This window comes from Hippichthys cyanospilos, unplaced genomic scaffold (assembly GCF_059441005.1).
Source record: "Hippichthys cyanospilos isolate Australia breed blue-spotted pipefish unplaced genomic scaffold, RoL_Hcya_1.0 HiC_scaffold_109, whole genome shotgun sequence".
Classification (NCBI taxonomy): domain Eukaryota; kingdom Metazoa; phylum Chordata; class Actinopteri; order Syngnathiformes; family Syngnathidae; genus Hippichthys; species Hippichthys cyanospilos.
Window position 1 is genome coordinate 1 of NW_028283465.1, and position 12979 is coordinate 12979.

At 41.2% G+C, this 12979-nt stretch overlaps 1 protein-coding gene across 1 annotated transcript; it reads left to right on the top strand.

The window, feature by feature from the left end:
- The first annotated feature begins 1051 nt into the window (after nt 1–1051).
- LOC148404993 (tax1-binding protein 3-like) lies at nt 1052–11411 on the top strand. Its single transcript, XM_088407329.1, has 4 exons — nt 1052–1389; nt 2762–2881; nt 10633–10710; nt 10852–11411. The coding sequence occupies exons 1-4, from the start codon at nt 1351–1353 to the stop codon at nt 11002–11004; spliced, it is 390 nt and encodes a 129-aa protein (XP_088263455.1). The 5' UTR covers nt 1052–1350; the 3' UTR covers nt 11005–11411.
- Nucleotides 11412–12979: the final 1568 nt, after the last annotated feature.

Consider the following 12979-nt stretch of genomic DNA (forward strand, 5'->3'; position numbering starts at 1 on the left):
GATTTTGCACGTCTATCTAACTAACAGTGTTCTGTTAGTGTTGAAAATATCCATCCATCCGTTTTCTATAAATACGTTGGGACTAAACATGCAGGTATGTTCAGTCTGTTAAGAGAGGATGTTGCTGTTGGCAGACAATTACAAAATAATTAAATAACAAATTTTGTTTTACAAACTTTCATGTACCATCTTTTTGCATAAATACAGTATCTCATGTCATTACCTGCATCTTATAGTCCTGCACCTATAAATCCCTGTGGTTTATCCATGACAAAAATCATATTTTTGCTCATATTTGACTGAATTTAGAGGTGTTTTTATTTTGAAAAGCAACATCAAATCTACTGTACATACAAGTATCTGCGCTGGATAGCTGGAGGGCTCAGGTTTTGCCTAAACCTGGTCTAGTTGCAGGATAGCTCTGGTTATGGTTGTGAATTCATGCATAACAGTCGAAGTCCTAGAATTCAGAGGCATTTATTAAGATCAGCTCTGGAATAGAGTACCCGTGCTGCATAATAGGATGTTTCCAGTCTCGTCTAGAGTTGGTCTGGTTGTTGGATAACTATGGTTTCTTTTATTTTTTCAATCAAGCGTAATGGTGGAAGTTGAAGAATCCAGAGGAGTTTTATTTTAAAAACCAACATCAGCCAAGAGTAACTGTGAAATACCAGAATTGAGATTGTAATAGAGAACCAGTCTTGTATACCAGGGCATTTCTAGTGTTGCCTTGACCTGGTCTGATTGCGGGATTACTATGGTTATGTTTTATGGTTTAAAAAAAAGTAATAAAACATATTGTACATTGTATTTTGAAAAGCAAAACCTGACTTGTGGTAAAGTTCTTTTTTTTGTTTTATTCTGGGATACTTCAGTCTTACGTACAACAGATCTAGTTGCGGTATAAAACTTTTCCAAAGTTATTTATTTATTAATTTATTCGGGTACAATGGCCCAAATTGTAGAAATTATGGAGATTTTATTTTGAAAAGCAACACCGGATATGGACAAAAATACATAGAGAGCTACAGTGTCCCCTAGAGTTGGTCTGGATGTGGGATAATAAGTTTTATATTTTTAATGAATTATTTAAATTGGGTGAAATTGCAGTCACTGTATATGTTGGAAGCTGTTATTTTGAAGGTGGTCAACAGCGCTCGTTGCCGGCTGGCTTTACTCCAACTTTACGAGTGGGGGCTGGCCTGACAAAGATCAGCCCTGCTTTAACTCATATTGTAGTTAGTCATCAAGGAAATTGCCCCAGTTTGGATTTATTATTCTTCTCGCTAAATCTCTATCTTTAAGTAGTTGTCGTTTTTCTTTTTCTCCAGCAGATAATCCAACAGCAAAATGTCTTTTGTCCCCGGACAGCCGCTGACTGCTGTTGTGGTAAGTTGAACTTTGAGAGAGAGACTGGGACATTCAGCGGTACCCACTGGTTCACATTCTTACAGAAAGTTTAAGTAAAGATAATATTCTCGTCCTCTGTTGCCTCTGTAACTGAAATATCATCCTAATAAATAACCCTATTTGTATTCTTGATTACACAGTTAGCTAAATTGTACTTTAGCTAGCTATCGTAACGAAAGATTACTCGTTTTGTGGAACGTATCATCTCCGTAGCTGACTCGAAGTGTTAGTAAACAGTGATTTAAGTTAAGACATTCATTTTAACTTTTCCTATAAACTAACAGACAACAATTTAGCTTTACGCTTGTCAAATGGTTGCTGACATCCTAATGGGCGTCACCCTCGATGACGTGATTTTGAAGCCACCGTAGAAGTGCGGTGCCTTCGATCGGTGTGGGTTATCATAATTGCTCACAGATGCACTGGAAGTCAAATACAGTGCATTATGGTTCTTAAACGAAGACACGAGTAGCCCTAGGGATACATAAAGGTGCTTCAGGCGATACCTGAAATTTTAATAGGCTTGCACCAGGTCTCAGCAAATCTAATTATTGCTTTATAATGCATGGAAAGCATAGCTTTCGTTTCAAATTAAGAGCAATTTAATTGGAACATAAAAAAAAACCAATTGCGAAATTGTGTTATGGTGACTTCTTTGCAAAATGACTTTGACTAAAATATGCCTAGAGATACTACAGATGGGTGATTCGGTGAATCATTTAGCACATCTGCTTCAATGTTAAGGGACTCGAGTTCAATTCCAGCTGGCTCCAGCCTTCCCATGTGGAGTTTGCACGGTCTCCCTGAGCCCACGTGGCTTCTCTCTGGGCACTCTGGCTTCCTCCCACACTCCAAAAACATGCATGGCAGGTGAATTGGACACACTAAATTGTCCTTAGGTATGATTGGTTGCGTGGATGGTTGTTCATCTCTGTGTGCCCTGCAATTGGCTGGCAACCAGTTCAGGGTGTCCTCCACCTACTGTACATGTAAAGGAGAGCTACAGGTATGTAATGGCAGTTCTATGAGCCCCCGGATGACCGCCAGAGGCGAAGCTTAAAACACGGACCTCCGGGCAGTACTCCAGGCCTCTTCAGGCCGCATTGCGTCAGCTGCACCGCGAATGAAATGTCCGCTTACCCGACATGCACACACACTAGAGGTCTTTGTGTTGATGAGTGACACCCTCAACTGCAGTCATTCAGTCTGAAGCTGCTTTCCACCGTCACAACTATTGACACTCTGGTTCTGTCCCAAGGAGGACCTACAACGTGTGTGTACAGTTGCATATTTGGGCACCCTTTCAAACCTCCTCCTGATGAATGTGTTTTTTTTTCCTTCTGGCAAGCAGCAAAGGATTGAGATCCAGAAGTTGCGCCAGGGAGACAATCTCATCCTGGGTTTCAGTATCGGTGGAGGGATTGACCAGGATCCTGGTCAGAATCCCTTCTCAGAGGATAAGAGTGACAAGGTGAGCATATTTTATTTTCTAAATCTACTTTTTTGTTTTACTGTTTTTGTAGTGAGGTAGAACAAATGCATCATTAGACCCTTTTACTTTTCTCATGGCACTCTTTTAGGTGAAAGGCGATCGGGAGACTAGAGCTCCTTTACCAGAAAACAATTGAAAATATTTTCACATACAGCGAATTTTATGTGAATTTTATGTTCTCTTCAGAGTTCGTTCACACTTGCAGATGTTCACCAATCAGTTGCCAGACATTATTGTACTTTTCTTGTCTCAAGCAAATTTTGAACTTGGGCGGGGGGGGCGCAAAGATTTGGCAAACATTTTGTGAAAGTTTGCAATCTTGAACAAACTTTGAATGCAACACTCACTTCCAAAACAAAAAAATAGACACTTTATACATGTTATACCTTAGGTGTCCAGCTCGAGTCCTCAAGGGCCGGCATCCTTCATGTTTTCAGGTTTTCTCTCCCCAACACACCGGATTCAAGTGATTAGCTTATTAGCAAGTTCTACAGGAGCTTGAAAATGATCCTAATCATTTGAATCAGGTGTGTTTGAAACAGAGGGTTTGAAAACAATCCGGATACCGGCCCTCCAGGAATGGATGTTCGACACCTGTGTGTTATACCATCCAACATCACAATACAACCGGAATCTGCAGAAGTAAACATATCCGATGGTGGACCATTCTGGTAGTGGTGGCAGGAAGCTAACATGAAGCTAGCTTCATGTTACAAGAAGGACAATGTCTGTCCCGAAATTTTTTTAATGTGGAAAGCAGGGACAGTGCAACGACGACTACCTGAGCATTTTGTGTGCCGTAAAAGATAGAGCTGAATTAAACACCGTAATTACAACTTTGTCTACATGTAACCGACATTTTTAAACCTGCATAGTCTCCCTCTCGTTGTTCGTTTATTTAAAGAAATTAGTCTATACTAATCCAGTACACAGTGGTTTTATTCATTTATAAGCATGCCAAGTCTCAAGGCGGCAGTAGTATCGCCAAATTCTGTCCTATTCAGAAAGAACTTCCTCTTCTGAAGTGCCCAATCAGAAGGAACTTCCGCCTCTGACATCATCAGTATCTGAGTCTTTGGCGGGAAAAAGAGTAGCGCGATGAGGCAAATCTCCGGTTTTTAAACGATTCGGCTTTGATGGGGAGAGAAAAAACAAAAGCCCGGCCACATATAGCAAATACTGCAAAAAAGAGACATTTACTGCCAGTTTGCAAAAACCCAGCTTATGTGTAGACAAGGCCTAAATCCGCCACCTTAGAGAATATGACTGTTTTCCTTGGTTTCACTGCTGTTACACCACTAGTTGTATAAAAGGTCTCAATTTCAACATGGTTTCATTTAAAAAAAAAAGACAGTCTGGAAGCAGTTTCTTTCATATTCGTACACAATCACTTCACATTTTTTGTATTATCTAAAGAGGTGATTTTTGTGAGGCTGTCTCCGTATTTATAAGTTAACATTAACTTAGCTTTTTTCTGTTCAAGATGCCCCCCCCATTTTATTACACCTGCGATGTGGCTGTTTTAGGGGTGAGAGATCATATACACTAGTGCCAATAACATGGCAGATCGAGAGGATGCAAGGATTCTTACAGTTAACAGCATGTCATTGAGCTGAATATCACATTTCCCCACCTGTTGAAACAAAGATTGTGTGGTGAGGTGTTATCAACATGCCTGAACAGGCCACTGAATGAATGCTTCAGACGACTTACAAAAGGTGACGTCGTAACATGACATAAGATGATGACAAGTTGACACAAGTACCATTGTCTTTCATAGTTTCTGTATTATTGTATTCTATTGTTGGTTCACACTACACACCTTACGTTACTTTACTGTTGTATTATTAAACAATAGTAGTCTAATAATAAAAATAGTGTTATTATAGTGATATTATACAATAGCTATATGCTATTTTTATTGCCTTGACATTTTGTTTTGTTGGACAAGTGAATGGTGTGTCTACCTCATGGTTCTGAAGTCCTGGGTTTGGATCGTTCTGTAGTTTGCATAGTAGTAGTAGTTCCTTTTGCCTCAGGGTGAGGCATCGGGCAGAGATAGTTTGCATGCTGTCTGTTTATGTAGGTCGTCTACAGGCCTGCATGTTATCTTCATTGAAGATTTTAAATGAAATTGACCCCAACCCCGTGTGTGTAAATAAATTCGCTGACAATCAGTCCCGGGTGTACTCCCATATTCCAAACATCTCGGTCAGTCCAGTCCTGTTCGGTTTGGTCAGTACTTCGGTTGGTCGGTCTACATCATAATAATCAACGATGAAAACAACAACGATACATGTGTATGTAGGCACTTCGCAACCTGTAAGAATAACAACTGTCAAACATTGAGCCATTTGTCATTTTTTTAACTTCAGATTTTTAATAGCCACTTTAGAAAAGCAAAAAGATGGTCATATGGCCAGTAATATTTTTTTTTCAGTCTTTTGGATGTTACGATATTAATTTATATTACCGTATTTTCCGCACTATAAGGTGCACCGGATTATAAGGCGCACCCTCAATTAATGACATATTTTTAAATCTTTTCCATATATAAGGTGCACCGGATTATAAGGGGCACCCTCAATTAATGACATATTTTAAAACTTTTTCAATCACAATAAAGTCATACTCAAAGTAATAACAATAATAACTCAAATAATAACTTTAAACTCTCAATAGCATAACTCAGTCAATATAACCAACTTTGTTCAACTGTAAACACACAAAAGAAACAGGTAAAGCCTACTTTACCAGTTCATTCCCCATCTACGAATCCCAATCTCAATATTGATCCATATATAAGACGCACCTGATTATAAGGCACACCATCAGCTTTTAAAAAAAAAAATGGAGGCATTTAGGTGCGCCTTATGGTGTGGAAAAATACGGTAATTGAAGCAACAAACCCAACAAACATTTATTTATTGAATGTTTTGTTTAATTAAAAAATGGTGCCAAATTACAAATCAAAGTCACATTTGGATATACTGTACCGTACACTAACAAAACTTAAGAACAACTTGGTTCATGTGGGGAAAGTCAGGCTTTTTCCCTGTGTAAATGAGTACCAATCCCCGGCTACAGAAGCTAGGTCTTCGGACATGGAATATCACCTCACTGGCAGTGAAGGAGTCTGACCTGGTGTGTGAGGTAGAGGAGTTCCGACTAGATATACAGTAGTCGGACGCGCCTCCACACACAGCTTGGGCTCTGGTACCAGTCCTCTCGAGAAGGGTTGGACTGAGAGGCGCAGAGCAGGTGTGGGCATACTTATTGCCCCCCAGCTCAGCGCCTGTACATTGGGGTTTACTCCAGTAGACAAGAGGGTATCCTCCCTCCGCCTTCGGGTGGGTTGGATGGGTTGACCGTTGTTTGTGCTTATGCACCAAATAGCAGGTCAGAGTACCCACCCGTTGTGGAGTCCTTGGAAGGTGTGCTGTAGGCTGCTCCCTCCGGGGACTCCCTCGTTCTGCTGGGAGACTTCAATGCTCACGTGGGCAATGACAGTGAGAACTGGAGGGTTGTGATTCGGAGGACAGCCCCCCCCCCCCCCCCCCCCCCCCCCCCCCTGCCCGATCTGAACTTGAGTGGTGCTTTCCTATTGGACTTCTGTGCTCGTCATGGATATTCAATAACAAACACCTAGTTCAAACATAGAGGTGTCCATATGTACACTTGGCACCAGGACACCCGAGGATCGACTTTGTGGTCGTATCATCGGATTTACCGCTGCATGTTTTGGACACTTGGGTGAAGAGAGGGGCGGAGCTGTCAACTGATCACCACCTGGTCGTGTGTTGGCTTTGTTGGTGGGGAAGGATCCCGGTCAGACCTAGCCTAAACGTATAGCAAGGGTCTGCTGGGAATGTCTGGCAGAGTCCCCTGTCAGAAGGAGTTTCAACACTCACCTCCAGCAGCATTTCTCACACGTCCCGGGGGAGGCGGGGGACATTGAGTCTGAGCAAACCATGTCCCGCGCTTCTATTGTCAAGGCGGCTAATTAGAGTTGTGGCCGTAAGGTTGTCGGGGCCTGTTGTGGCCGCAATCCCCTAACCTGATGGTGGACACCAGCAGTAAGGGATGCCGTCAAGCTGAAGAAGGTGTCCCATCAGGCATTTTTGGCCTGTGGGACTCCAGCTGAAAGGGCGGTCATCGAGGCAAAAACTTGTGTGTGGGAGGAGTTCAGTGAGGCTATGGAAAACAACTTCCAGTCCATTTTGGTCCACCATCTAGCATCTCAAGAGGGGAAAGCAGTGCACCATCAACATTGTGTATAGTGGGGATGGGGCGCTGCTGACCTCAACTTGGGATGTTGTGAACGGGTGGCCAGAATACTTCGAAGACCTCCTAAATTCCATCCACACGTCTTCCCCTGAGGAAGCAAAGTCTGGAGGCTCTGAGTTGGGCTCTCCTATCTCTGAGGATGAAGTAACCGAGGTGGTCAAAAAACTCCTTGGTGGAAAGGCCCCGGGGATGGATGAGATCCGCCCGGAGTTCCTGAAGGCTCTGGATGTTGTAGGGCTGTCCTAGCTGACACCCTCTGCAACATTGCATGGACATCAGGGACAGCACCACTGAATTGGCAGACTGGGGTGGCGGTCCCCCTTTTTAAGAAGGGGGATCAGAGGGTGTGCTCCAACTACAGAGGGATCACACTCCTCAGCCTCCCCGGTAAATTCTATTCAGGGGTGCTGGAGAGAAGGGTCCGCCTGGAATTCAAATCTCGGATTCAGGAGGAGCAGTTTGGTTTTCGTCCCGGCCGTGGAACAGTGGACCAGCTCGACACCATCGGAATGATCCTCGAGGGTGCATGGAAGTTCACCCATCCAGTCTACATGTGTTTTGTGGACTTGGAGAAGGTGTTCGACCGTGTCCCTCGGGGAGTTCTGTGGGGGGCACTTTGGGAATACGGGGTACCGGACGCCCTGATACGAGCTGTTCGGTCCCTGTACCACAGATGACAGAGTTTGGTCCGCATTGCCAGTAGTAAGTTGAATCAATTTGCAGTAGGGGTTGGATTCTGCCAAGGGTGCCCTTTATCACCAATTCTGTTCATTACTTTTTTGGACAGAATTTCTAGGTGCAGCCGAAGCGTCGAGGGGGTCTGGTTTGGGAGTCTCAGCTTTGCATCACTGCTATTTGCAGACGATGTGGTGCTCAGAAAATAGTGGCGTGCCCTCTCCGGGTCGGGGAAGAGGTCCTTCCCTAAGCCGGAGTAGTTGATGTTTCTCAAGGGCTTGTTCCTGAGTGAGGGTAGGATGTAACGTGAGATCGGCGGATCGGTGCAGCTTCTGTTGTCATGTGGATTCTGTACTGGTCTGTCGTGGTGAAGAGAGAGCTGAGGCGAAGGGCAAAGCTCTCAATTTACCGGTCGATCTACGTTACTGCCCTCACCTATGGTCACGAACTGTGGGTCGTGACCAAAAGAACGTGATCCCGGATACAAGCGGTCGAAATGAATTGCCTCCGCAGGCTGTCCGGGCTCTGCCTTAGATATAGCTCGATCATCAGGGATGGACTCAGTGCTGAGCCGCTGCTCCTCCACGTTGAGAGGAGGCAGTTGAGGGGGTTCGGGCATCTGGTTAGGATGTCTCCGGGACACCACCCTGGTGAGGCGTTCCGGGCATGTCCAACTGGGAGGAAGCCCAGGGGACAACCACCACATGTGATAAAGACATGGCTAAAGTCTGTTGTATTTTTGTTTTTATGAAGTGGTTGTATTTATCTTTACAAGCTGCGCTCTCAAAGCTGTGAACTTTCCTACTTTTCATGAGGATGCCTTTGCAATCTAGCAGTAATGCATGTTTAATCTTATTTATTCGTGCCTCAATTTCAAGTTTTAATTCATTTTCAAATCATCTAACGTTAACCCTTTCACCGCCATTGGGACAATGTGTCATTGTCAGTGGGTATAAGAATGGTAGTAATAAGATGAAATGACATCCCAGTGCTTCCATTACACACCTTTCTACAGATTCTAGTGGCTACTCGCAACTTTTCCATACACAACAAGCCAGTGCTGGGCCAACTGTCAACAAGGTAGTTTGTAGATTACACTGATTACCATGTATTGTTTGTTGAGCATTTTTGCTTCCCTGGCACATTTATATTATTATTATTATTATTATTATTATTTGAATAAAATCTTGATGGGACAAAAAATTTCAGGGCCTGTAACCTAATCTATGGAAGTGATAATTTTTCACAAATGTTCCAAGTATCCTAGAGTTAGAAAGAAGTAATATATGCCATAGGTTTTAAGCCCCCCCCCCCAAAAAAAAAAAAAATCAAAAAAGAATGAATCAAATGAATTTGATATATTTCCATCACGACAAAAACACACATATAAAGCGAAGATCCCACAGGCTATATTATTCTCATCTTCGACATACAAATCTCTCAGTCAAGATGAATCCCTTCAGTATACTGCCATGGCAACAACAACTACCTTCCTGTTAGCTGTGTCATTGTTTCCCTGTTGTGGCATAAAGATGCTCCAAAACAAATCAATCAAAAAATGATCAACAGTGTTTGAGGCTGGATTTTTATCTTTTTCATAAATGCTCTTAGGGCTTTTTGTTTCTCAACCAGTGACTCAGCACTGAAGGGATTTTTCCTCGATAAGCTTAAATAGAGTTTTGCAGAGGTGGACACTTCGTCAGCATTGACGGACTATGCGTCAGACACTTGCTGGCGGACGCCTGTTTTGCCAACATACCGACAAATGAAGGGAATGATAAAATAAAAGCGAATTAAATATGTTGGAAGTGCAATTTTCATTCGTCGTTGTAATCGTTGGATAGACATTAGGTCAGATGTCCGTCAGTCCGCCATGCCTGCTTTTCTTGACTGAAATAGGTCAACTGACTTGCATCTCAATATTGACTGACTGTTATATTGCCGCATCTTTATAGTACTCACTGCAATCAGCCTGCAGTCAGTGTGCCAATAATCACTTTAGAGTAACACCAAGCTGTGGAGAAATATGTTCAGTTGAGTGAATAAACTGGGTTGCTTCAATTCACTACTTGTCATTTATAGCAATACCGCAGCTGACTTTACTGGAGATTTCTTTGTAGTAATGTAATGAACCAAAATGCATGCTGTACACAACCAAAAGTTAAAAGTAATGTATAAAATTAAGTGTTAAGAGATTTCTTTGTGTTATTTAGCTTTTTAAATGTGTTTTACATAAAACTACTTGCCGATTAAGAGCATCCTTGGATGCATTTCCACTACAAGCAGATCACTCTTTCACAATAAATTTGCATGCTTCCTCTTATTGGCTGTTGGCCAGAAAAGGCAAGATAGAAGATTTTTAATACCCTAATTAAAAGCATTTGAATCGATATGTTTGAGAACTTCATTAATTATCAATTATTGTGGTTCATTTGAAAAATGCTTAACTTACAATTCTCACAAGTAGCATATGGTTGAAAAAAAGGTTTGGGATTTGAGCCAGCCTCTTTACCATAATTAATATTAATTGAATTTATAAAGGTATTTGAATCGATATGTTTGAGAACTTCATTGATTATTAATTATCTCGGTTCATTTGGAAAATGGTTAACTTACAATTTTCACGAGTAACATATGATTAAAAAAAAGGTTTTTGGATTTGGGCCAGCCTTTAGAGATTTTATTGGGTTTTATGTTGCTCTTTACCGTAATTAATATTAATTGAATCTAGGATGCAATCTTATCAATGAATGTTTTTCATATTTTAGGGCATCTATGTGACCAGAATAACACCAAACGGTCCAGCAGACATGGCTGGCCTAATGATGGGAGACAAAATTATGCAGGTGGGTGAAACCTCCACTAGATGGCGGTATGTAAACTCGAGACGCTCCACCAGAGATTTTGCCAACCGTTGGTCCTTACAAGAGCACTTTTTGAAGCTGTGATCTTACCCCAGGTGTAATCCACATTATTTATGTTTGCAGGTAAATGGTTGGGACATGACCATGGTGACTCACGACCAGGCCCGCAAAAGACTGACCAAGAAGAAAGAGGATGTGGTACGCCTCCTGGTCACCAGAAAGTCACTGGAGGATGCCGTGAAAAATTCAATGGGGGGCCATCACCTTCGAAAGTAGCACTGAGGCCTTCCGGCGACCACCAAATGCCACAAATGATCCCACGGATGGCCTGTACACTTGAGCTCCTTGCTAACTCTTTTGAGTCCTTTCATTCCATTATGCCACTGGACAAGAGGAAGACGTGCATTTTTTTACTCCACACCCCAATCAAAAATATAAATAAATGCTACACTGTGTGTCTGTAGCATAAAGAGGATAGCTGGGTTTTTGGTACAAATGACACTATTTTGAACTGGCTGATTGAAACCAATAACAGCATTACTTTGTGTGATCTTTATTTTATTTTTTTTAACTCAAAGCCAATGTCTTTTTATTCTTTGGCAGGAGGTATTTGTAATATAGCGCTTGCCAATTCTTCTATTGCAAATGGTAACCACATTATTAAATAACCCACTGTAAATTTATACTGCCCTACCGTGTCAGTCTAAAGCAGTGTTTCTCAACTATATCTTGCCAGGCCCCCCCTAGAAAAAAGAAAACGTTTTGCGCCCCCCCTCAGTCGATGCACTGAATATAAATAAGATTATTACTGATGAAAATTGCTTAAGTATACCTACACATGTATCCTTTTTAACATTAACAACACAAAAATGCAATATAAATCAACTTTCAACAGCTGTTAATTATTTTTATCGCGTTTATACGGGTTATAGCTTAGTCTAAAATGGAAAAAAAAGAAGCAAGTGCACCAAAGTGCCTGAAACTAAAAGAAAATGATGAAAATTATTACTTTATTGCAATTAAATACCACGTGACAAAAACAAAGCCTTTTTCCTGGGATCATTCCCCCCAGCATTACCTCATGCCCCCCCAGGGGGGCCCGCCCCACTATTTGAGAAGCACTGGTCTAAAGTGAGAACCGGAATGTGATCGTAGAGTGCATTTATTGTGCGAAAGCTATCATTTGATATTTCACAAATCATTTTCAATGGGAGGATTATCCATTCATTCCCAATGGAAGATTTAACATTTCACATTTTGACCTTTCCCATTTCACATTAATCATATTTAACTCTTTAATGTCACCTCATGGATCATTCCCATCATTCCAATGATTCATACAATATTATGTTTTCACTTCAATATTACAATATTCATGTCCAATGGGAGATTTAACATTTCACATTTTGAACTTTCCCATTACACATTCACAACACTTAACTCAATCATTTTGCCTTAGGGACCATTTTCATTGTTCCAATAATTCATAAATATCAATATTTTCCCATAATTCCTTAATTTTCACATATACATATACATCATTCAAGTCAATCCTTTCACATTTTCATCTTTACTAATATGAATTCATAACTGTTTTAAAATTATTACCCATAATTCCTCATTAATTCCCACTGTTCTCACCAAAACTATGTAACCTTCCTTCTTCGCCATTACTCATTCGATTTACACCGTTCCAACTTAAATCGATTTCTCCGATTCCCGCCATTCCATGGGTTTTTCTCTTCCCACAATTCAAAATTTTCCCGCAATTCCACTTCTTTTGTCTTTTCCCTTATGTCTTCTACATTATTTGGTCTATTCAAACCGTTCTAACTTTGTAATACTCAGAATACTTCACAGATTCAAGCCATTCAAACATTACACATCATTTCACCATTCAACGCCTCTCCTTTCAGCGTTTTCGCCTTCACACGCAATTTTTTTAAGGAATTGCGCCTTTTCTAGTCAACTATGAGTTTGCATCCATAATTTAATAAAAAAAAAAATGATGTGGTGAGAACAAAACCTAATATGGAAAAGAAAAATAGTGATTTGCTTTTGTTGCCATGGTGATGAAGAACACATTTCAAGTTACAAAGAGATGTACAGTAGTTTGATTCCGTTTGATACCTTTCCTGTTCAGTCACTCAATTGAAAGGAGCTGAAATGCTCTGGTAAATTTGCAAAAACTTTCCGTGTGAAGTTGAGCGAAGGAATTTGTTAATATTAAAAGGTGGACTTTTGAATACGT

What these genes read in the sequence shown, in the direction of transcription:
- LOC148404993 (XM_088407329.1), top strand. Translation starts at nt 1,351, where the DNA reads ATGTCTTTTGTCCCCGGACAGCCGCTGACTGCTGTTGTG. An exon ending in CAGAGGATAAGAGTGACAAG is followed by an intron (nt 2,882 to 10,632) that starts GTGAGCATATTT and finishes TTCATATTTTAG; the next exon opens with GGCATCTATGTGACCAGAAT. An exon ending in TGGGAGACAAAATTATGCAG is followed by an intron (nt 10,711 to 10,851) that starts GTGGGTGAAACC and finishes TTATGTTTGCAG; the next exon opens with GTAAATGGTTGGGACATGAC.